This window comes from Phyllobates terribilis, unplaced genomic scaffold, assembly GCF_046119375.1.
Source record: "Phyllobates terribilis strain yellow unplaced genomic scaffold, ASM4611937v1 Scaffold_4__5_contigs__length_816908805, whole genome shotgun sequence".
Lineage (NCBI taxonomy): Eukaryota > Metazoa > Chordata > Amphibia > Anura > Dendrobatidae > Phyllobates > Phyllobates terribilis.
Window position 1 is genome coordinate 813,205,572 of NW_027362764.1, and position 26,248 is coordinate 813,231,819.

General features: G+C 51.5%; 1 protein-coding gene across 3 annotated transcripts in view; it reads left to right on the forward strand.

The window, feature by feature from the left end:
* PARP10 (poly(ADP-ribose) polymerase family member 10) overlaps positions 1 to 26,248 on the forward strand; it is a 190,270-nt gene that overhangs the window by 146,671 nt on the left and 17,351 nt on the right. For all 3 annotated transcript variants that reach the window (XM_073680119.1, XM_073680116.1, XM_073680117.1), the window contains exons 3-5: positions 10,824 to 11,063; positions 11,142 to 11,375; positions 11,731 to 12,236. In XM_073680119.1, coding sequence (XP_073536220.1) covers positions 10,824 to 11,063; positions 11,142 to 11,375; positions 11,731 to 12,236 — 980 coding nt within the window. The remainder of the gene's footprint in view (positions 1 to 10,823; positions 11,064 to 11,141; positions 11,376 to 11,730; positions 12,237 to 26,248) is intronic.

Here is a 26,248-nt window from a genome sequence, read left to right on the forward strand (position 1 = left end):
ATCTGTGCCTCCATAGGCGCTCCCCTGTGCCTCCATAGGCGCTCCCCTGTGCCTCCAGAGGCCCTCCCCTGTGCCTCCATAGGCGCTCCCCTGTGCCTCCATAGGGGCTTCCCTGTGCCTCCATAGGCGCTCTCCTGTGCCTCCATAGGTGCTCCCCTGTGCCTCCATAGGTGCTCCCCTGTGCCTCCATAGGCCCCCCCTGTGCCTTCATAGGCGCTCCCCTGTGCCTTCATAGGCGCTCCCCTGTGCCTCCATAAGCTCTCTCCTGTGCCTCCATAGGCCCCCCCTGTGCCTTCATAGGCGCTCCCCTGTGCCTTCATAGGCGCTCCCCTGTGCCTCCATAAGCTCTCTCCTGTGCCTCCATAGGCCCTCCCCTATGCCTCCATAGGCTCTCCCCTGTGCCTCCATAGGCCCCCCTGTGCCTCCATAGGCTCCCCTGTGCCTCCATAGGCGCTCCCCTGTGCCTCCATAGGCCCCCCCTGTGCCTCCATAGACGCTCCCCTGTGCCTCCATAGGCTCTCCCCTGTGCCTCCATAGGCCCTCCCCTGTGCCTCCATAGGCGCTCCCCTGTGCCTTCATAGGCCCTCCCCTGTGCCTCCATAGGCCCTCCCCTGTGCCTCCATAGGCACTCCCCTGTGCCTCCATGGACGCTCCCCTGTGCCTCCATAGACGCTCCCCTGTGCCTTCATAGGCGCTCCCCTGTGCCTCCATAGACGCTCCTCTGTGCCTCCATAGGCACTCCCCTGTGCCTCCATGGACGCTCCCCTGTGCCTCCATAGACGCTCCCCTGTGCCTTCATAGGCCCTCCCCTATGCCTCCATAGGCCCCCCTGTGCCTCCATAGGCGCTCCCCTGTGCCTCCATAGACGCTCCCCTGTGCCTCCATAGGCCCTCCTCTGTGCCTCCATAGGCTCTCCCCTGTGCCTCCATAGGCGCTCCCCTGTGCCTCCATGGACACTCCCCTGTGCCTCCATAGACGCTCCCCTGTGCCTTCATAGGCGCTCCCCTGTGCCTCCATAGACGCCCCCCTGTGCCTCCATAGGCGCTCCTCTGTGCCTCCATAGGCACTCCCCTGTGCCTCCATAGACGCTCTCTTGTGCCTCCAGAAGTGCTCTCCTGTTCCTCCAGAGGTGCTCCCCTGTGCCTCCATAGGCGCTCCTCTGAGCCTCCATAGGCGCTCCCCTGAGCCTCCAGAGGCGCTCTCCTGTGCCTCCATAGGCGCTCCCCTGTGCCTCCAGAGGCGCTCTCCTGTGCCTCCAGAGGTGCTCTCCTGTGCCTCCATAGGCGCTCCCCTGTGCCTCCATAGGCCCTCCCCTGTGCCTCCATAGGCGCTCATCTGTGCCTCCATAGGCGCTCCCCTGTGCCTCCATAGGCGCTCATCTGTGCCTCCATAGGCGCTCCCCTGTGCCTCCATAGGCGCTCCCCTGTGCCTCCAGAGGCCCTCCCCTGTGCCTCCATAGGGGCTTCCCTGTGCCTCCATAGGCACTCCCCTGTGCCTCCATAGGCCCTCCCCTGTGCCTCCATAGGCGCTCCCCTGTGCCTCCATAGGCGCTCCCCTGTGCCTTCATAGGCGCTCCCCTGTGCCTCCATAGGCGCTCTCCTGTGCCTCCATAGGCCCTCCCCTATGCCTCCATAGGCTCTCCCCTGTGCCTCCATAGGCCCCCCCTGTGCCTCCATAGGCTCCCCTGTGCCTCCATAGGCGCTCCCCTGTGCCTCCATAGGCCCCCCCTGTGCCTCCATAGACGCTCCCCTGTGCCTTCATAGGCCCTCCCCTATGCCTCCATAGGCCCCCCTGTGCCTCCATAGGCGCTCCCCTGTGCCTCCATAGACGCTCCCCTGTGCCTTCATAGGCGCTCCCCTGTGCCTCCATGGACACTCCCCTGTGCCTCCATAGACGCTCCCCTGTGCCTTCATAGGCGCTCCCCTGTGCCTCCATAGACGCCCCCCTGTGCCTCCATAGGCGCTCCTCTGTGCCTCCATAGGCACTCCCCTGTGCCTCCATAGACGCTCTCTTGTGCCTCCAGAGGTGCTCTCCTGTTCCTCCAGAGGTGCTCCCCTGTGCCTCCATAGGCCCTCCTCTGTGCCTCCAGAGGCGCTCTCCTGTTCCTCCAGAGGTGCTCCCCTGTGCCTCCATAGGCGCTCCTCTGAGCCTCCATAGGCGCTCCCCTGAGCCTCCAGAGGCGCTCTCCTGTGCCTCCAGAGGTGCTCTCCTGTGCCTCCATAGGCGCTCCCCTGTGCCTCCATAGGCCCTCCCCTGTGCCTCCATAGGCGCTCCCCTGTGCCTCCATAGGCGCTCCTCTGTGCCTCCATAGGCGCTCCCCTGTGCCTCCAGAGGCCCTCCCCTGTGCCTCCATAGGCGCTCCCCTGTGCCTCCATAGGGGCTTCCCTGTGCCACCATAGGCGCTCTCCTGTGCCTCCATAGGTGCTCCCCTGTGCCTCCATAGGCGCTCACCTGTGCCTCCATAGGGGCTTCCCTGTGCCTCCATAGGCGCTCTCCTGTGCCTCCATAGGCCCTCCCCTGTGCCTCCATAGACGCTCCCCTGTGCCTCCATAGGTGCTCCCCTGTGCCTCCATAGGCTCTCCCCTGTGCTTCTATACCCCCTCCCCTGTGCTTCTATAGGCCCTTCCCTGTGCCTCCATAGGTGCTCCCCTGTGCCTCCATAGGTGCTCCCCTGTGCCTCCATAGGCGCTCTCCTGTGCCTCCATAGGCGCTCTCCTATGCCTCCATAGGGTCTCCCCTGTGCCTCCATAGGCCCCCCCTGTGCCTCCATAGGCTCCCCTGTGCCTCCATAGGCGCTCCCCTGTGCCTCCATAGGCCCCCCCTGTGCCTCCATAGACGCTCCCCTGTGCCTCCATAGGCCCTCCCCTGTGCCTCCATAGGCGCTCCCCTGTGCCTTCATAGGCCCTCCCCTGTGCCTCCATAGGCCCTCCCCTGTGCCTCCATAGGCACTCCCCTGTGCCTCCATGGACGCTCCCCTGTGCCTCCATAGACGCTCCCCTGTGCCTTCATAGGCGCTCCCCTGTGCCTCCATAGACTCTCCTCTGTGCCTCCATAGGCACTCCCCTGTGCCTCCATGGACGCTACCCTGTGCCTCCATAGACGCTCCCCTGTGCCTTCATAGGCGCTCCCCTGTGCCTCCATAGACGCTCCCCTGTGCCTCCATGGACACTCCCCTGTGCCTCCATAGACGCTCCCCTGTGCCTTCATAGGCGCTCCCCTGTGCCTCCATAGACGCCCCCCTGTGCCTCCATAGGCGCTCCTCTGTGCCTCCATAGGCACTCCCCTGTGCCTCCATAGACCCTCTCCTGTTCCTCCAGAGGTGCTCCCCTGTCGCTCCCCTGTGCCTCCATAGGCCCTCCCCTGTGCCTCCATAGGCCCTCCCCTGTGCCTCCATAGGCCCCCCCTGTGCCTCCATAGACTCTCCCCTGTGCCTCCATAGGCCCTCCCCTGTGCCTCCATAGGTGCTCCCCTGTGCCTCCATAGGCTCTCCCCTGTGCTTCTATAGGCCCTCCCCTGTGCCTCCATAGGTGCTCCCCTGTGCCTCCATAGGCGCTCCCATGTGCCTCCATAGGCCCCCCCTGTGCCTCCATAGGCGCTCCCCTGTGCCTCCATAGGCCCTCTCCTGTGCCTCCATAGGCCCTCCCCTGTGCCTCCATAGGCGCTCCCCTGTGCCTCCATAGGTGCTCCCCTGTGCCTCCATAGGCTCTCCCCTGTGCTTCTATAGGCCCTCCCCTGTGCCTCCATAGGTGCTCCCCTGTGCCTCCATAGGCGCTCCCCTGTGCCTCCATAGGCGCTCCCCTGTGCCTCCATAGGCCCCCCTGTGCCTCCATAGACGCTCCCCTGTGCCTCCATAGACGCTCCCCTGTGCTTCCAGAGGCCCTCCCCTGTGCCTCCATAGACGCTCCCCTGTGCCTCCATAGGCCCCCCTGTGCCTCCATGGACGCTCCCCTGTGCCTCCATAGACGCTCCCCTGTGCCTCCATAGGCGCTCCCCTGTGCCTCCATAGACGCTCCCCTGTGCCTCCATGGACGCTCCCCTGTGCCTCCATAGACGCTCCCCTGTGCCTTCATAGGCGCTCCCCTGTGCCTCCATAGACGCTCCCCTGTGCCTCCATAGGCCCTCCTCTGTGCCTCCATAGGCTCTCCCCTGTGCCTCCATAGGCACTCCCCTGTGCCTCCATGGACGCTCCCCTGTGCCTCCATAGACGCTCCCCTGTGCCTTCATAGGCGCTCCCCTGTGCCTCCATAGACGCCCCCCTGTGCCTCCATAGGCGCTCCTCTGTGCCTCCATAGGCACTCCCCTGTGCCTCCATAGACGCTCTCTTGTGCCTCCAGAGGTGCTCTCCTATGCCTCCAGAGGTGCTCTCCTGTGCCTCCATAGGCTCTCCCCTGTGCCTCCATAGGCTCTCCCCTGTGCCTCCAGAGGTGCTCCCCTGTCGCTCCTCTGTGCCTCCATAGGCGCTCCTCTGTGCCTCCATAGGCTCTCCCCTGTGCCTCCAGAGGTGCTCTCCTGTGCCTCTATAGGCCCTCCCCTGTGCCTCCATAGGCGCTCATCTGTGCCTCCATAGGCGCTCCCCTGTGCCTCCATAGGCGCTCATCTGTGCCTCCATAGGCTCTCCCCTGTGCCTCCATAGGCGCTCCTCTGTGCCTCCATAGGTGCTCCCCTGTACCTCCAGAGGCCCTCCCCTGTGCCTCCATAGGGGCTTCCCTGTGCCTCCATAGGCGCTCTCCTGTGCCTCCATAGGTGCTCCCCTGTGCCTCCATAGGCGCTCCCCTGTGCCTCCATAGGGGCTTCCCTGTGCCTCCATAGGCGCTCTCCTGTGCCTCCATAGGCCCTCCCCTGTGCCTCCATAGGCGCTCCCCTGTGCCTCCATAGGTGCTCCCCTGTGCCTCCATAGGCTCTCCCCTGTGCTTCTATAGGCCCTCCCCTGTGCCTCCATAGGTGCTCCCCTGTGCCTCCATAGGTGCTCCCCTGTGCCTCCATAGGCGCTCTCCTGTGCCTCCATAGGCCCTCCCCTATGCCTCCATAGGCTCTCCCCTGTGCCTCCATAGGCCCCCCCTGTGCCTCCATAGGCGCTCCCCTGTGCCTCCATAGGCGCTCCCCTGTGCCTCCATAGGCCCCCCCTGTGCCTCCATAGATGCTCCCCTGTGCCTCCATAGGCACTCCCCTGTGCCTCCATAGGCGCTCCCCTGTGCCTCCATAGGCCCTCCCCTGTGCCTCCATAGGCGCTCATCTGTGCCTCCATAGGCGCTCCCCTGTGCCTCCATAGGCGCTCATCTGTGCCTCCATAGGCGCTCCCCTGTGCCTCCATAGGCGCTCCCCTGTGCCTCCAGAGGCCCTCCCCTGTGCCTCCATAGGCGCTCCCCTGTGCCTCCATAGGGGCTTCCCTGTGCCTCCATAGGCGCTCTCCTGTGCCTCCATAGGTGCTCCCCTGTGCCTCCATAGGTGCTCCCCTGTGCCTCCATAGGCCCCCCCTGTGCCTTCATAGGCGCTCCCCTGTGCCTTCATAGGCGCTCCCCTGTGCCTCCATAAGCTCTCTCCTGTGCCTCCATAGGCCCCCCCTGTGCCTTCATAGGCGCTCCCCTGTGCCTTCATAGGCGCTCCCCTGTGCCTCCATAAGCTCTCTCCTGTGCCTCCATAGGCCCTCCCCTATGCCTCCATAGGCTCTCCCCTGTGCCTCCATAGGCCCCCCTGTGCCTCCATAGGCTCCCCTGTGCCTCCATAGGCGCTCCCCTGTGCCTCCATAGGCCCCCCCTGTGCCTCCATAGACGCTCCCCTGTGCCTCCATAGGCTCTCCCCTGTGCCTCCATAGGCCCTCCCCTGTGCCTCCATAGGCGCTCCCCTGTGCCTTCATAGGCCCTCCCCTGTGCCTCCATAGGCCCTCCCCTGTGCCTCCATAGGCACTCCCCTGTGCCTCCATGGACGCTCCCCTGTGCCTCCATAGACGCTCCCCTGTGCCTTCATAGGCGCTCCCCTGTGCCTCCATAGACGCTCCTCTGTGCCTCCATAGGCACTCCCCTGTGCCTCCATGGACGCTCCCCTGTGCCTCCATAGACGCTCCCCTGTGCCTTCATAGGCCCTCCCCTATGCCTCCATAGGCCCCCCTGTGCCTCCATAGGCGCTCCCCTGTGCCTCCATAGACGCTCCCCTGTGCCTCCATAGGCCCTCCTCTGTGCCTCCATAGGCTCTCCCCTGTGCCTCCATAGGCGCTCCCCTGTGCCTCCATGGACACTCCCCTGTGCCTCCATAGACGCTCCCCTGTGCCTTCATAGGCGCTCCCCTGTGCCTCCATAGACGCCCCCCTGTGCCTCCATAGGCGCTCCTCTGTGCCTCCATAGGCACTCCCCTGTGCCTCCATAGACGCTCTCTTGTGCCTCCAGAAGTGCTCTCCTGTTCCTCCAGAGGTGCTCCCCTGTGCCTCCATAGGCGCTCCTCTGAGCCTCCATAGGCGCTCCCCTGAGCCTCCAGAGGCGCTCTCCTGTGCCTCCATAGGCGCTCCCCTGTGCCTCCAGAGGCGCTCTCCTGTGCCTCCAGAGGTGCTCTCCTGTGCCTCCATAGGCGCTCCCCTGTGCCTCCATAGGCCCTCCCCTGTGCCTCCATAGGCGCTCATCTGTGCCTCCATAGGCGCTCCCCTGTGCCTCCATAGGCGCTCATCTGTGCCTCCATAGGCGCTCCCCTGTGCCTCCATAGGCGCTCCCCTGTGCCTCCAGAGGCCCTCCCCTGTGCCTCCATAGGGGCTTCCCTGTGCCTCCATAGGCACTCCCCTGTGCCTCCATAGGCCCTCCCCTGTGCCTCCATAGGCGCTCCCCTGTGCCTCCATAGGCGCTCCCCTGTGCCTTCATAGGCGCTCCCCTGTGCCTCCATAGGCGCTCTCCTGTGCCTCCATAGGCCCTCCCCTATGCCTCCATAGGCTCTCCCCTGTGCCTCCATAGGCCCCCCCTGTGCCTCCATAGGCTCCCCTGTGCCTCCATAGGCGCTCCCCTGTGCCTCCATAGGCCCCCCCTGTGCCTCCATAGACGCTCCCCTGTGCCTTCATAGGCCCTCCCCTATGCCTCCATAGGCCCCCCTGTGCCTCCATAGGCGCTCCCCTGTGCCTCCATAGACGCTCCCCTGTGCCTTCATAGGCGCTCCCCTGTGCCTCCATGGACACTCCCCTGTGCCTCCATAGACGCTCCCCTGTGCCTTCATAGGCGCTCCCCTGTGCCTCCATAGACGCCCCCCTGTGCCTCCATAGGCGCTCCTCTGTGCCTCCATAGGCACTCCCCTGTGCCTCCATAGACGCTCTCTTGTGCCTCCAGAGGTGCTCTCCTGTTCCTCCAGAGGTGCTCCCCTGTGCCTCCATAGGCCCTCCTCTGTGCCTCCAGAGGCGCTCTCCTGTTCCTCCAGAGGTGCTCCCCTGTGCCTCCATAGGCGCTCCTCTGAGCCTCCATAGGCGCTCCCCTGAGCCTCCAGAGGCGCTCTCCTGTGCCTCCAGAGGTGCTCTCCTGTGCCTCCATAGGCGCTCCCCTGTGCCTCCATAGGCCCTCCCCTGTGCCTCCATAGGCGCTCATCTGTGCCTCCATAGGCGCTCCCCTGTGCCTCCATAGGCGCTCATCTGTGCCTCCATAGGCGCTCCCCTGTGCCTCCATAGGCGCTCCTCTGTGCCTCCATAGGCGCTCCCCTGTGCCTCCAGAGGCCCTCCCCTGTGCCTCCATAGGCGCTCCCCTGTGCCTCCATAGGGGCTTCCCTGTGCCACCATAGGCGCTCTCCTGTGCCTCCATAGGTGCTCCCCTGTGCCTCCATAGGCGCTCACCTGTGCCTCCATAGGGGCTTCCCTGTGCCTCCATAGGCGCTCTCCTGTGCCTCCATAGGCCCTCCCCTGTGCCTCCATAGACGCTCCCCTGTGCCTCCATAGGTGCTCCCCTGTGCCTCCATAGGCTCTCCCCTGTGCTTCTATACCCCCTCCCCTGTGCTTCTATAGGCCCTTCCCTGTGCCTCCATAGGTGCTCCCCTGTGCCTCCATAGGTGCTCCCCTGTGCCTCCATAGGCGCTCTCCTGTGCCTCCATAGGCGCTCTCCTATGCCTCCATAGGGTCTCCCCTGTGCCTCCATAGGCCCCCCCTGTGCCTCCATAGGCTCCCCTGTGCCTCCATAGGCGCTCCCCTGTGCCTCCATAGGCCCCCCCTGTGCCTCCATAGACGCTCCCCTGTGCCTCCATAGGCCCTCCCCTGTGCCTCCATAGGCGCTCCCCTGTGCCTTCATAGGCCCTCCCCTGTGCCTCCATAGGCCCTCCCCTGTGCCTCCATAGGCACTCCCCTGTGCCTCCATGGACGCTCCCCTGTGCCTCCATAGACGCTCCCCTGTGCCTTCATAGGCGCTCCCCTGTGCCTCCATAGACTCTCCTCTGTGCCTCCATAGGCACTCCCCTGTGCCTCCATGGACGCTACCCTGTGCCTCCATAGACGCTCCCCTGTGCCTTCATAGGCGCTCCCCTGTGCCTCCATAGACGCTCCCCTGTGCCTCCATGGACACTCCCCTGTGCCTCCATAGACGCTCCCCTGTGCCTTCATAGGCGCTCCCCTGTGCCTCCATAGACGCCCCCCTGTGCCTCCATAGGCGCTCCTCTGTGCCTCCATAGGCACTCCCCTGTGCCTCCATAGACCCTCTCCTGTTCCTCCAGAGGTGCTCCCCTGTCGCTCCCCTGTGCCTCCATAGGCCCTCCCCTGTGCCTCCATAGGCCCTCCCCTGTGCCTCCATAGTCGCTCCCCTGTGCCTCCATAGGCCCTCCCCTGTGCCTCCATAGGCGCTCATCTGTGCCTCCATAGGCGCTCCCCTGTGCCTCCATAGGCGCTCATCTGTGCCTCCATAGGCGCTCCCCTGTGCCTCCATAGGCGCTCCTCTGTGCCTCCATAGGCGCTCCCCTGTGCCTCCAGAGGCCCTCCCCTGTGCCTCCATAGGCGCTCCCCTGTGCCTCCATAGGGGCTTCCCTGTGCCTCCATAGGCGCTCTCCTGTGCCTCCATAGGTGCTCCCCTGTGCCTCCATAGGCGCTCACCTGTGCCTCCATAGGGGCTTCCCTGTGCCTCCATAGGCGCTCTCCTGTGCCTCCATAGGCGCTCCCCTGTGCCTCCATAGACGCTCCCCTGTGCCTCCTTAGGTGCTCCCCTGTGCCTCCATAGGCTCTCCCCTGTGCTTCTATAGGCCCTCCCCTGTGCCTCCATAGGTGCTCCCCTGTGCCTCCATAGGTGCTCCCCTATGCCTCCATATGCTCTCCTCTGTGCCTCCATAGGCTCCCCTGTGCCTCCATAGGCGCTCCCCTGTGCCTCCATAGGCCCCCCCTGTGCCTCCATAGGCACTCCCCTGTGCCTCCATAGGCCCTCCCCTGTGCCTCCATAGGCGCTCCCCTGTGCCTTCATAGGCGCTCCCCTGTGCCTTCATAGGCGCTCCCCTGTGCCTCCATAGGCGCTCTCCTGTGCCTCCATAGGCCCTCCCCTATGCCTCCATAGGCTCTCCCCTGTGCCTCCATAGGCTCCCCTGTGCCTCCATAGGCGCTCCCCTGTGCCTCCATAGGCCCCCCCTTTGCCTCCATAGACGCTCCCCTGTGCCTCCATAGGCCCTCCCCTGTGCCTCCATAGACGCTCCCCTGTGCCTCCATAGGCACTCCCCTGTGCCTTCATAGGCCCTCCCCTGTGCCTGCATAGGCCCTCCCCTGTGCCTCCATAGGCACTCCCCTGTGCCTCCATGGACGCTCCCCTGTGCCTCCATAGACGCTCCCCTGTGCCTTCATAGGCGCTCCCCTGTGCCTCCATGGACGCTCCCCTGTGCCTCCATAGACGCTCCCCTGTGCCTCCATAAGCCCTCTCCTGTGCCTCCAGAGGTGCTCTCCTGTGCCTCCATAGACGCTCTCTTGTGCCTCCAGAGGTGCTCTCCTGTGCCTCCAGAGGCGCTCTCCTGTGCCTCCAGAGGTGCTCTCCTGTGCCTCCAGAGGCGCTCTCCTGTGCCTCCATAGGCGCTCGTGAAACGCGTGGAGTCGTACTCTGAATGAGAGATAAGTCTATGCAGTGACCTTCATCCATCTATGTATTCTTTATCATTTGTATACTAGGAATGTCTCTGTATTAGATTAGGCAGTCACCTTTCTATATCATGTTTAGTTCACCCCGTAGGGTGTAACAGGGAGCGGTGGGGACAGCTGCCGGTGAGCGGCATTAGGGCGCCAACCTCCGCGTCAGGCAGGATCAGAGCAGAGGCTTCTTAGATAGAAGTCCTTTATATCTTGGAGCCATTCTCCTCCTCGGGGCGACGGCCATTATTACATCTAGACATATTCTGTTTTATACACGGGCAGAGCTGTGGATTAAATAATATAAAAATAAAAGGATTGTTTTTTGAGGGAATATATGTTACTTCCCACAAACCTTCTTGGTATAATCTATATGTTAATTATATAGGAAGGTTTATGCTTAGATCTAGCACTAATTAAACTTGATAACAATCAATCAAGTAATTTAAGACAGCGGGAGGCAAACCGCAGGCCAACATGGATCATTAACTCTGTGAACAGGTGAGAAGACCAACAGCATTAGGTAACAGACTCAGCAAGATGAATGACATCGATACCATTAATGGGAGCGAGGAGTCAGGCTCTAAAGGGTTAAAATGCAGCAGATGATTGAAATATATATGAAGAGTAGAGAGATGAATGCTGGATTCATTCCATGGAACTTTATAACTTTATAACTGCCCTGGAACTTTATAATATAACTTTATAACTGCCCTGGAGCTTTATAGTCTGCTATACCCTCTAGCAGGGATGACTTTTTCAGTATCTAATGCTGTATTTTCAGATGCAGAGGACATACTATCTCAGGAGGAACATTGCGTCCAGTCTGTCCCCATCCGTGTGAGGCGACTTCCTCCATGGGATCTTGGGAAAGTAACATTGTGTGGTCTTCATCCGGAGACTGATGAGTGTTTTCTAGAGCTCTATGTGGAGAACGTAAGTGGTCGAGAAGAATTTGTCTTGATGCGATCCTCAGACCGGACGAAGGTTCTTGTCACCTTCCATGAGCCCCTGAGTGATAAAGGTGGGTGCGGACCCTTCCCAGATAGTAGGAGCTGTATCTTCACTTCTGTAAGTTATTTATTTGTCTGCTTTTGTCTAGAATTTGACTACTTGAAAAGAAATGTTGAGAAGCGGCCGGTGCAAGGATCTTTCCTGTCTGTTCAGCATGTCCGCCTCTGTGGTGAGGTCTTGGTGGAGAATTTTGGGGAAAGTGTCTCCACTGACCTCCTGGAGATGTATTTTGAGAGTCGGCGAAGTGGAGGAGGACGTGTAAACTCACTAACAATGCTCAGGAACAACTCTGCTGCTATAGTGTCCTTTGATGATGTTAACGGTGAGTGAGACGCAATGGAACATGTCATCTAATTGGTGGTAGAATCGCAGATCTAAGCCATGAAATCTTCATCTACATCTATTGTGAGGAGGAGCCAATGAACTTTAGACTGCCTCATATTAGCTTCTGGATGGAGATGATCACGGTGAGTCAAATATTTGTCACCATTGTCTCCTGAGCTTCCTCTCCCCAATCTTTCTATGGGATGTGGAATGTTCCATGGTCTCTAGCTACGTTAGTGCTGATATATGGATATTTTTTTTAATATCACAGGTACTTTGATATGTGGGTGTCGTTGATAATGCGCGTATAATTAGTGCCATGTAACATTGACATTTACCTGTGTTTTCTTCAGTGGCCGCGCGGGTTCTGACCCGAACACATTCACTGCAGAGCTCTCAGCTGACCGTCTCCCCATACTACCCCGATCTTGGGTCTCCATGTACAGAGGAGACAGGATCTCCAGAGCAAAACAACAGAGGAGTTCCAGACATTGTGAAGGACAATGGCATCGAACAGCAGATACACATAAAAACAGAGGAGAAGATGGAGGTTCAGGACAGTCTAGAGCAGGCGCCGTGCGACAATCAAGCCAAAGCCTCAGCTGTCGGTGGCCATAAAGAGCCGGACATGGGTCCACGTGAAGCACAAACGCCTGAAAAGATGACACAAACAGATGCTCTAATGATGGAGGCAAGGGATAACACTGAAGCAAGCACCTCTCTACAGCCAGAAGAAGCTGAGGTCCTCATGGACTCGTCGGAGCTACGGTTCCTGCAAGAATATCACCATGAGTTACTGGCAGGAATCGACCAGGTTACCATTGTCCCACTGGAGGCACAGGGCAAGTGTGGATTTAAGGTGAGTGACTGTAGTGCTAAGTTCTGAGCCAGTCCATGAACTTTTAGCTTTGGATTAATAGACACTATATTATTATTATTATAATTCTGTGATCCACCAACTGGTGTTTGCATTTCATCTGACTCGATTCTAGTCTCTTGTGTCCTCTTCCACCTCAATACATGGCTTTTCCAGTGAGTAGAGTTCTCCACCGATCCAACATAGGATGAAATCTCAGTCTGAAAATGTTCTCTTCATGGGTAAACTTGACCAGAGGTCAAGTAGCTTTATGCTTGTTGTCACCCCTCTACAACATCTCCATGAACATGTGAAAGAATTCCGGTATTCCCAAACATAATCCCGGGGATGGGGCCCTAATAATGTCTCCACCCCACATATCATAACATGTCAGGTCTGTGCCACCCCCTCCGACTGACAACCAACTCCATTCTCTGGCTGTTGTGTCACACGAGATATCTCTATGTAATGTAAAATCGGGCTGTTGTATCTCACGGTATATATCTATGTGGTGTAACATCCGGTTGTTGTATCACACGGTATAGATCTATGTAGTGTAACATCCGGCTGTTGTATTACACAGTATATATCTATGTAGTGTAACATCCAGCTGTTGTATCACACGGTATATATCTATGTGGTGTAACATCCGGCTGTTGTATCACACGGGATATCTCTATGTAGTGTAACATCCGGTTGTTGTATCTCACGGTATATATCTATGTAGTGTAACATCCGGCTGTTGTATCACACGGGATATCTCTATGTAGTGTAACATCCGGTTGTTGTATCTCACGGTATAGATCTATGTGGTGTAACATCCTGCTGTTGTATCACACGGGATATCTCTATGTAGTGTAACATCCGGTTGTTGTATCTCACGGTATATATCTATGTAGTGTAACATCCAGCTGTTGTATCACACGGTATATATCTATGTGGTGTAACATCCTGCTGTTGTATCACACGGGATATCTCTATGTAGTGTAACATCCGGTTGTTGTATCTCACGGTATATATCTATGTAGTGTAACATCCGGCTGTTGTATCACACGGGATATCTCTATGTAGTGTAACATCCGGTTGTTGTATCTCACGGTATAGATCTATGTGGTGTAACATCCTGCTGTTGTATCACACGGGATATCTCTATGTAGTGTAACATCCGGTTGTTGTATCTCACGGTATATATCTATGTAGTGTAACATCCTGCTGTTGTATCACACGGGATATCTCTATGTAGTGTAACATCCGGCTGTTGTATTACACAGTATATATCTATGTGGTGTAACATCCGGTTGTTGTATCACACAAGATATCTCTATGTAGTGTAAAATCGGGCTGTTGTATCACACAAGATATCTCTATGTGGTGTAACATCCTGCTGTTGTATCACACGGTATATATCTATGTGGTGTAACATCCGGCTGTTGTATCACACGAGATATCTCTATGTAGTGTAACATCCGGCTGTTGTATCACACGGTATAGATCTATGTGGTGTAACATCCGGCTGTTGTATCACACGGTATAGATCTATGTGGTGTAACATCCGACTGTTGTATCACACGGTATAGATCTATGTGGTGTAACATCCGGCTGTTGTATCACACGGTATAGATCTATGTAGTGTAACATCCGGCTGTTGTATCACACGGTATAGATCTATGTAGTGTAACATCCGGCTGTTGTATCACACGGTATAGATCTATGTGGTGTAACATCCGGCTGTTGTATCACACGAGATATCTCTATGTAGTGTAACATCCGGCTGTTGTATCACACGGTATATATCTATGTAGTGTAACATCCGGCTGTTGTATCACACGGTATAGATCTATGTGGTATAACATCCGGCTGTTGTATCACACGGTATAGATCTATGTAGTGTAACATCCGGCTGTTGTATCACACGGTATAGATCTATGTAGTGTAACATCCGGCTGTTGTATCACACGGTATAGATCTATGTGGTGTAACATCCGGCTGTTGTATCACACGAGATATCTCTATGTAGTGTAACATCCGGCTGTTGTATCACACGGTATAGATCTATGTGGTGCAACATCCGGCTGTTGTATCACACGGTATAGATCTATGTGGTGTAACATCCGGCTGTTGTATCACACGGTATATATCTATGTGGTGTAACATCCGGCTGTTGTATCACACGGTATAGATCTATGTAGTGTAACATCCGGCTGTTGTATCACACGGTATAGATCTATGTGGTGTAACATCCGGCTGTTGTATCACACGGTATAGATCTATGTGGTGTAACATCCGGCTGTTGTATCACACGGTATAGATCTATGTGGTGTAACATCCGGCTGTTGTATCACACGGTATAGATCTATGTAGTGTAACATCCGGCTGTTGTATCACACGGTATAGATCTATGTGGTGTAACATCCGGCTGTTGTATCACACGGTATAGATCTATGTGGTGTAACATCCAGCTGTTGTATCATATGGGATATCTCTATGTAGTGTAACATCCGGTTGTTGTATCACACGGTATAGATCTATGTGGTGTAACATCCGGCTGTTGTATCACACGGTATAGATCTATGTGGTGTAACATCCGGCTGTTGTATCACACGGTATAGATCTATGTGGTGTAACATCCAGCTGTTGTATCATATGGGATATCTCTATGTAGTGTAACATCCGGCTGTTGTATCACACGGTATAGATCTATGTAGTGTAACATCCGGTTGTTGTATCACACGGTATAGATCTATGTGGTGTAACATCCGGCTGTTGTATCACACGGTATAGATCTATGTAGTGTAACATCCGGCTGTTGTATCACACGGTATAGATCTATGTAGTGTAACATCCGGCTGTTGTATCACACGGTATAGATCTATGTGGTGTAACATCCGGCTGTTGTATCACACGGTATAGATCTATGTAGTGTAACATCCGGCTGTTGTATCACACGGTATAGATCTATGTGGTGTAACATCCGGCTGTTGTATCACACGGTATAGATCTATGTAGTGTAACATCCGGCTGTTGTATCACACGGTATAGATCTATGTAGTGTAACATCCGGCTGTTGTATCACACGGTATAGATCTATGTAGTGTAACATCCGGCTGTTGTATCACACGGTATAGATCTATGTGGTGTAACATCCAGCTGTTGTATCATATGGGATATCTCTATGTAGTGTAACATCCGGCTGTTGTATCACACGGTATAGATCTATGTAGTGTAACATCCGGCTGTTGTATCACACGGTATAGATCTATGTGGTGTAACATCCGGCTGTTGTATCACACGGTATAGATCTATGTGGTGTAACATCCGGCTGTTGTATCACACGGTATAGATCTATGTAGTGTAACATCCGGCTGTTGTATCACACGGTATAGATCTATGTGGTGTAACATCCGGCTGTTGTATCACACGGTATAGATCTATGTAGTGTAACATCCGGCTGTTGTATCACACGGTATAGATCTATGTAGTGTAACATCCGGCTGTTGTATCACACGGTATAGATCTATGTGGTGTAACATCCAGCTGTTGTATCATATGGGATATCTCTATGTAGTGTAACATCCGGCTGTTGTATCACACGGTATAGATCTATGTAGTGTAACATCCGGCTGTTGTATCACACGGTATAGATCTATGTGGTGTAACATCCGGCTGTTGTATCACACGGTATATATCTATGTGGTGTAACATCCGGCTGTTGTATCACACGGTATAGATCTATGTGGTGTAACATCCGGCTGTTGTATCACACGGTATAGATCTATGTGGTGTAACATCCAGCTGTTGTATCATATGGGATATCTCTATGTAGTGTAACATCCGGCTGTTGTATCACACGGTATAGATCTATGTAGTGTAACATCCGGTTGTTGTATCACACGGTATAGATCTATGTGGTGTAACATCCGGCTGTTGTATCACACGGTATAGATCTATGTAGTGTAACATCCGGCTGTTGTATCACACGGTATAGATCTATGTAGTGTAACATCCGGCTGTTGTATCACACGGTATAGATCTATGTGGTGTAACATCCGGCTGTTGTATCACACGGTATAGATCTATGTAGTGTAACATCCGGCTGTTGTATCACACGGTATAGATCTATGTGGTGTAACATCCGGCTGTTGTATCACACGGTATAGATCTATGTAGTGTAACATCCGGCTGTTGTATCACACGGTATAGATCTATGTAGTGTAACATCCGGCTGTTGTATCACACGGTATAGATCTATGTAGTGTAACATCCGGCTGTTGTATCACACGGTATAGATCTATGTGGTGTAACATCCAGCTGTTGTATCATATGGGATATCTCTATGTAGTGTAACATCCGGCTGTTGTATCACACGGTATAGATCTATGTAGTGTAACATCCGGCTGTTGTATCACACGGTATAGATCTATGTGGTGTAACATCCGGCTGTTGTATCACACGGTATAGATCTATGTGGTGTAACATCCGGCTGTTGTATCACACGGTATAGATCTATGTAGTGTAACATCCGGCTGTTGTATCACACGGTATAGATCTATGTGGTGTAACATCCGGCTGTTGTATCACACGGTATAGATCTATGTAGTGTAACATCCGGCTGTTGTATCACACGGTATAGATCTATGTAGTGTAACATCCGGCTGTTGTATCACACGGTATAGATCTATGTGGTGTAACATCCAGCTGTTGTATCATATGGGATATCTCTATGTAGTGTAACATCCGGCTGTTGTATCACACGGTATAGATCTATGTAGTGTAACATCCGGCTGTTGTATCACACGGTATAGATCTATGTGGTGTAACATCCGGCTGTTGTATCACACGGTATATATCTATGTGGTGTAACATCCGGCTGTTGTATCACACGGTATAGATCTATGTGGTGTAACATCCGGCTGTTGTATCACACGGTATAGATCTATGTGGTGTAACATCCGGCTGTTGTATCACACGGTATAGATCTATGTGGTGTAACATCCGGCTGTTGTATCACACGGTATATATCTATGTGGTGTAACATCCGGCTGTTGTATCACACGGTATAGATCTATGTAGTGTAACATCCGGCTGTTGTATCACACGGTATAGATCTATGTAGTGTAACATCCGGCTGTTGTATCACACGGTATAGATCTATGTAGTGTAACATCCGGCTGTTGTATCACACGGTATAGATCTATGTGGTGTAACATCCAGCTGTTGTATCATATGGGATATCTCTATGTAGTGTAACATCCGGCTGTTGTATCACACGGTATAGATCTATGTAGTGTAACATCCGGCTGTTGTATCACACGGTATAGATCTATGTGGTGTAACATCCGGCTGTTGTATCACACGGTATAGATCTATGTGGTGTAACATCCGGCTGTTGTATCACACGGTATAGATCTATGTAGTGTAACATCCGGCTGTTGTATCACACGGTATAGATCTATGTGGTGTAACATCCGGCTGTTGTATCACACGGTATAGATCTATGTAGTGTAACATCCGGCTGTTGTATCACACGGTATAGATCTATGTAGTGTAACATCCGGCTGTTGTATCACACGGTATAGATCTATGTGGTGTAACATCCAGCTGTTGTATCATATGGGATATCTCTATGTAGTGTAACATCCGGCTGTTGTATCACACGGTATAGATCTATGTAGTGTAACATCCGGCTGTTGTATCACACGGTATAGATCTATGTGGTGTAACATCCGGCTGTTGTATCACACGGTATATATCTATGTGGTGTAACATCCGGCTGTTGTATCACACGGTATAGATCTATGTGGTGTAACATCCGGCTGTTGTATCACACGGTATAGATCTATGTAGTGTAACATCCGGCTGTTGTATCACACGGTATAGATCTATGTGGTGTAACATCCGGCTGTTGTATCACACGGTATAGATCTATGTAGTGTAACATCCGGCTGTTGTATCACACGGTATAGATCTATGTAGTGTAACATCCGGCTGTTGTATCACACGGTATAGATCTATGTGGTGTAACATCCGGCTGTTGTATCACACGGTATAGATCTATGTAGTGTAACATCCGGCTGTTGTATCACACGGTATAGATCTATGTAGTGTAACATCCGGCTGTTGTATCACACGGTATAGATCTATGTGGTGTAACATCCAGCTGTTGTATCATATGGGATATCTCTATGTAGTGTAACATCCGGCTGTTGTATCACACGGTATAGATCTATGTGGTGTAACATCCGGCTGTTGTATCACACGGTATATATCTATGTGGTGTAACATCCGGCTGTTGTATCACACGGTATAGATCTATGTGGTGTAACATCCGGCTGTTGTATCACACGGTATAGATCTATGTAGTGTAACATCCGGCTGTTGTATCACACGGTATAGATCTATGTGGTGTAACATCCGGCTGTTGTATCACACGGTATAGATCTATGTAGTGTAACATCCGGCTGTTGTATCACACGGTATATATCTATGTGGTGTAACATCCGGCTGTTGTATCACACGGTATAGATCTATGTGGTGTAACATCCGGCTGTTGTATCACACGAGATATTGTGGAAGTGAGGTTCAAAGGACCCCAACCCTTTGCTTATCCCTTGCCAAATTAACTTATTCAAGTGTATACGTGAAGCTTTGATATCAGACAGAGTCAGATACTGAACTTCTCTTGAAGAGAAATGGCGCAGGAAAGATGTGTTTATTATTCCAGCATAACATATATATGTTCAGTATAAAGGAAGGTCCCAATAGGGTGTCGCCCTGAGGCAATTGAGCAATCACAGTGGTCTCTGGCCCATGGTATAGATAAGTCTCATTATCTTGTCCTATGGGGTTAAGTGTTTCCCCCCCAGATATTCTCCTCATTCCTCAGGATATTCTCTTGGGAGGTCTCATGTTGAATCCTTTGTCTCGTCTCCTTCTTGTAAACAATTTGAAAGTCCACCTCTATAACCAGTTCCAACTAGTTCTTTCAGGGTATATATATATATATTAGTGACACACGAGTGCAGATATCTGATATATATCAAGGTTTTCATAATATATATTAAAGTGAGGGTTATATGACTAAATGATATCCAATATAACAGATATATGCAAAACAAGATTGATAACATATAACAGAATATAAGTAGAGATATTTAGTATACATCATCAGAGTTTCATATAATGTTTTTTAGTAGATTTTAGAATCTTATCTTTAACAGTCCCCCCTAAAAACATTTTTGAACCCCTTCATCAGACCCCTCTCTGCTTAGCACTTATAGAAATACATAGCAAAGATTTCACACAAAAGAATCTAGAGGTTACATGTAATAATATAAACTCTAGATATAAGTAAATGAATCCTGCTCTCACAGCTCCTTCTCCTCTGGCAGTGGGTGAACGCTCCAGCCGAAGTGCAGACACACAGACCCGCCCACGTACTGCTCCGCCCCTAGTGGGAGGAGCCAACCAGTGGGAGGAGCCAGCCGAGGCCGGATTCCCTAGAGAAGCCTGTCCGCTACAATGGACACGAACACACAATCCACGACAAACAAGGGAACTATACAGATGCCACAATCAAGTGTTAAGGCTTCACACACAACAAGATCGCCAGCGAAATCACTACTGCGTGACGGGGCCTTTAGACTTATTACTTAAGACTTGATGGTTTAATCTGGATTGTTGTCAAAGATTCTTCTGTCCAGTTATTAGTTTCCTCATCAGTCATTACCATTATAGGATCCACAGTTTTTTGTATTAGTTTCCGTATACAAGGAGCAACACAACATGCCATCATCGCTAATATAATCATTATTACAAGAATCGCCATCCCCACCTGAACTAACCATTTCTGCCAGTCCCATGGATCCTTCATCCCTGAATTTTCTTTAAGTTCTTCTGATAAACTAGTAAGTTTCTTTAGAGCAATTGTTACTTTGCCTGTAGGGCCAACATTATCTGGAATATAGGTACAACAAGAGTCCCCGAACATCTTACATACGCCCCTTTCTTTCCTGAGTAATTGCTACCTGAGACTCGGGATTCTGAACGCTCACAAAAACAATGCAGTAAAGGATATACAGTCTGATGGCTGTGCTGGTGCTGGGGTCTTCTTGCAATGTGAAGCGTGGATCCAAGTGGCCTTCCCTTCGACTTTGACTGATGTAGGTGTCACCGAGATCACTTGGAATGGGCCCTCGTATCTGAGAGGACTTCCGGACGTGCTTCTTAACGACCACCCAGTCTCCAGGTTTGATTGAGTGAGTATGCTCGTCACTGTCAGGATCTGGGATATAAGACAAGACTGCAGCATGTGTTATTGCAAGTTCTTTGGACAATTGTATTACATAGTTAACAATAGTATCACTACCTGCAACCATCTCTTGGGGGAAATACCCTCCCAAACCTTGGGGCTCCTCCAAACAAAATCTCATAGGGAGTCAGTTTGTGTTGGCCTGTCGGGGTGTTTCTGATTGAGTACAGGGCAATGGGAAGACCGTCTGGCCAGGGAATTTGTGTCTCCTGATTAATCTTCAACAATTTGGACTTTAAAGTACCATTCAGTCTCTCAACCTTCTCACTACTTTTGGGATTGTAAGGCGTATGAAGACCTAAGCTAGTTCCTACCATACTCCACAGATCCCAGTAGAGTTGGGCCGTGAATGCTGGTCCCTGGTCACTTTCTACTACTTCTGGTACCCCAAACCTACACACAACCTCTGTCATCAGTTTCTTAGCTAGCTGTGGTGCGGGCTGTCATGTTAGTGACTGGGTAGGCCTCAGGCCAGCCTGAAAACATATCCACTATTACCAGAACATATTCATATTTCCCTACTTTGGGCATCTGAATATGGTCAACTTGGATTCTCTGAAATGGGTATAGTGGTTTTGCCAGATGTTTTGGTGGAGTCTTCTCTGTTTTTCCTGGATTGCAAGTTGCACAGATCAAGCAGGCCTTTGTGTATCGCAGAATGGGTGTTGATATTCCAGGTGCCAAGTATAATTTGTTTATCTTTTGGAACATCTGATCTTTTCCCAAGCGTGTGGCTCCATGAGCCCATGAGATTGCTGCTGGATATGGTGTTCGTGGAAGGCATACTCTTGGACCTAACATCCATAGGCCATACTTGTCCTGCTTGGCTCCCGACTTCTTCCACTCTTCTTTTTCTTCTGCTCCAGCTTCTGCCTGATGTTTGTATAGTAAGGTCCATGGTGGTGTTATATGTGCATTCTCATTCTGATCTTGGATTTGTCTCTGACTTCTTGTCATAACCATTGTTTGGGCTTGGATTTGTTGTTCCTGCTGTGCCACTTCTGCTGTCTCTTTCCCTGGGCACCACTGAAGGGCCGCATCCTTGGCTGCTTCATCTGCATAATGATTACCCAGGGCTTCTTCTGTATCCAAGCGTCTGTGTGCTCGGACTTTCATTACAGCTACTTCTTCTGGCAACTTCAATGCCTCCAAAAGGTCTTTTACAAGACTTGCGTGTTTGATGGGTGTCCCGGTGGCTGTAAGAAATCCTCTGTTCTTCCACAGATAACAGAAATCATGTGCCACACCAAAAGCATAGTTCGAATCCGTATAGATATTAATATTCTTGCCCTCCCCTGCCTTGCAAGCCTCTGTGAGTGCAGCTAGCTCCACCTCCTGAGCTGACATGGACGGCGGCAATGGGCCTACTGAGACAGGCTGGTCCATTGTGACTACTGCGTAGCCCGTGTGGAATCTTCCTGCTTTATCAGTGAACCTAGAGCCATCCGTCCACAACTGGAGGTCTGGATTGGGGAGGGGCTCTTCTTGGATCTTCAAATTATGTTGTGCTTCTGACATCATCTGTTCAATGCAATCATGCTCAAGAAGATCTTCTATGTTCGGGCTGTCTGGGTCAAAATCATGTGGCCTGAGATTAACGGGAGGAGAATTGTCCACATCATCCCCCCTGGAAAGAGGCAGCAGAGTGGCAGGGTTAAGTACTGTACATCTGTGGAGAGTGATGTTCTCAGGAAGCAAAAAGGAACACTCAAGACGGACATGTCTTTGCGCAGATAGGAATCTTGGCTGTGTCTGAGCAAGGATAGCCTTGAGGTCGTGAGGAGCCATAACACGGGTTTCATGTCCAAGGATCACATCAGCCGTCTTGTCAAGAAGCAAGTGTGCAGCCTGAACAGCTCTGAGACATGAGGGGGCGGCTCTGGCAACAGGATCAAGCCTTGATGAGTAGTAGGCAACGGGTCTCATGCTGCCTCCATGTTTCTGGGCGAGAACTCCAGAGGCATGTCCCTTGACTTTGTGTACAAACAGGTAGACGGGTTTGATATAAACAGGTATGCCCAAGGCTGGGGCAGATACGCTGGCTTCTTTTAGCTTCTCAAAGGAGTCATACATCTGGCTGGGTATGTTATGATCATAGGGGATAAGATTACCTTCTCTTAGGGCATCATGGGATAATCTTCTTCATCTGTCGTTAACATGGTAGTGACTTCTTTCTTCTGCTTTAATAGACACAAGAGAGGACAAATCTTGCCACGTAACTGAGTATGTCTTCTGAATAGCCAAAACTGCCCGGTAGAAAGGCATGGGTTGTTTATCTGGGTCTGGCAATTGGTTGCAGAGTGTCATGGCCTGAGTCGGTGTGAATTTTACATACATGATAGTTTCTGGTTTGCCAAGAGCAGGTGGTGGTATGATAGGCTTAAGGGTTAAATTAGATGGTGGTCTAGGTAGGCCTGGCAGCAACTCTTCTTCATCCCCATCATTTTTAATTGGTACTGGTGTGATGGGAGTCACATTTGTTTGACAAGCATCTTTCATTGCCCTTGCAGTGTCAGTCTGTTTACTGACTAGGCGTATCTCGGTTAGATGGCAAGAAGGCTTAGAGGCCTCTTCTATCACTGTCTGTACTAGCTCCCTTGCACATGCTCTGACTGGGTATCCAAAGATACCGGAGCTAATTAAAGGAAGTGCTATAGTCTTAATGCCAGCAGTCTTGTTTGCAATGTCTAATGCTGCGTGTACAGTCTGGCGCAAGATCCGTGCACTATTATCTGGATAGGAAGGGTCATAGATGGGCCCCACTGCATGAATAATAGTGTTACAGGGTAGATCGCCTGATTCTGTAACTGTGACCATTCCTGGCTGGAAAGAACCATGTCGTCGTACAATATTATCACTTTCCCTTTGAATACTGTCTCCCCCTGCCATAACAATATCTCTAGCCAGTCCACTCCTGTGCTGCAGGTGGCTATTGGTAGCATTCACTATAGCATCCACCTGCTGAGTGACCATGTTCCCTATACCCACAGAGATTAGTACCCCAGCCCCTGTCTGTCCCTGGGTAATCATTTTCTCAAAAATAGGATCCCAGTCCTCTGGGGGGCCCGACACAAAGCTCCCATTATCCACATGTTGATATCATGGGGCAACAGATGGAGCCCCTTCACCTGACTGAGGGACAAGTGATGTAAGAGCTGGGAACATTGGTGTCGGAGGAGGGGGAGATGCTGAGGTAGATTGCTGAGGTGGGGTGTAATATTGTCCTTGCATAGTCACAACCGGATATATAGAAACTGGTGGAGAAACTAATTGGGCATTAGGCTTTGGAATATCTGTCGTCTCATTGTTATCAGGCCTTCCGGGTGGAGTAAGATGGCCACCACAGGAAGTACCTTTGGGTGGGACTTCCTTTGAGTCATGCATTCCAAAGGTGGGAGGGCACCTGGGTGGCGTGTCTGTCCAGGAGCAGTCAAGAGAAGGCGCTGTGGCTACAAAGTCAGTGGGGAGGGGGGATGGTCTATGAACTCCACAATGTAAACCATTCTCCCGAGAGTCTAAAGTTTGCACATCACTCCTAGAACATGTCCACCCCCTGAGGCCATTATAAGGTGGTGGCTCAACAGTTTTCAAAGCAACATTAAAAACATGGGGCTTAACATACATGTAATATACATCATCATTATCATCTGTTCTCTCTTCCTCTTCCCATCCCTCTTTTGCTATGTCATTTGCCATAGCCGCAGATAATAAACCTGTATCCTCTAGTTTACCCCCTTTTTTTTTTTTTTTTTTTTTTTCTTTAAAGCTATTTTCCACAGCCCCCGCTGAAGTCTTCCCCTCCTATTCATTCCTACAATGTCCATTAACTGTTTAACCCTAGCAACATACTTAACCCCTTCCCTGTTGGCCGGCCCCCAGAGTGTGAGCTGTATAGCTGTTATTCGACACCAACTTTCTTTGTGAACAGTCTCAATAATTTCTGCATGGCTGACAAACGTTGACACAATATAAACAGAAAGACGGACCAGACAAAGTGAATTCTTGTGTCAGTATGACTCAATGAAACAGAATAATCTCCTTATAATAACCGCAGATACTAGCTGGCCAGCCTAGCTTCTGTTTCCTACCCTCGTGCGTTCTATCTTCCAAGAACAGGACGTTTTCTAAGGAGCGATACAGAACTGCAAAACTCGTTTTTTTTTTTTACCTTCCTCACATCATCCCCCCTACGTTCTCTCAAGAACAGGAGGTATATGGAGATGCAATGTGGGATTACACCCAGGAGAATACTCCGTTCACAAGTCACACACGACAGCCCATCCACTAAATCAGTCTCAAACAAAAACAAATTAGAATAAGCAAAGGTTACAGTGGATTGGAATGTGAGTGGGTTTCGATAACACCAGCAGGGTCACACCTACCCCCACTTAAGGATTACCACAACAGACCTACTCGTGCCCTCTGCTAATCTATGAATGACTGGAAACACAAGCAAGTCTGTAATTACAGTGTAATCAACTAGACTTACCGTGTTATGGGGGTGATCAGGCCCATCCAGTCATCCACGATCCACAGCTGGACACCTTCATTCGGTCTGCCCTGGTGTGGTGCCCCACGTTGGGCGCCAATTGTGGAAGTGAGGTTCAAAGGACCCCAACCCTTTGCTTATCCCTTGCCAAATTAACTTATTCAAGTGTATACGTGAAGCTTTGATATCGGACAGACAGAGTCAGATACTGAACTTCTCTTGAAGAGAAATGGCGCAGGAAAGATGTGTTTATTATTCCAGCATAACATATATATGTTCAGTATAAAGGAAGGTCCCAATAGGGTGTCGCCCTGAGGCAATTGAGCAATCACAGTGGTCTCTGGCCCATGGTATAGATAAGTCTCATTATCTTGTCCTATGGGGTTAAGTGTTCCCCCCCCCCAGATATTCTCCTCATTCGTCAGGATATTCTCTTGGGAGGTGTCATGTTGAATCCTTTGTCTCCTTCCTGTAAACAATTTGAAAGTTCACTTTTATAACCAGCTCCAACTAATCCTTTCAGGGTATATATATATATATATATATATATATATATATATATATATATATATATATATATATATATATATATATATATATATATATATATATATATATATATATATACAGTACAGACCAAAAGTTTGGACACACCTTCTCATTTAAAGATTTTTCTGTATTTTCATGACTATGAAAATTGTACATTCACACTGAAGGCATCAATACTATGAATTACCACATGTGGAATTATATACTTAACAAAAAAGTGTGAAACAACTGAAAATATGTCTTATATTCTAGGTTCTTCAAAGTAGCCACCTTTTGCTTTGATGACTGCTTTGCACACTCTTGGCATTCTTTTGATGAGCTTCAAGAGGTAGACACCGGAAATGGTTTTCACTTCACAGGTGTGCCCTGTCAGGTTTAATAAGTGGGATTTCTTGCCTTATAAATGGGGTTGGGACCATCAGTTGTGTTGTGTAGAAGTCTGGTGGATACACAGTAGATAGTCCTACTGAATAGACTGTTAGAATTTGTATTATGGCAAGAAAAAAGCAGCTAAGTAAAGAAAAACGAGTGGCCATCATTACTTTAAGAAATGAAGGTCAGTCAGTCCAAAAAAATGGGCAAACTTTGAAAGTGTCCCCAAGTGCAGTTGCAAAAACCATCAAGCGCTACAAAGAAACTGGCTCACATGAGGAGCACCCCAGGAAAGGA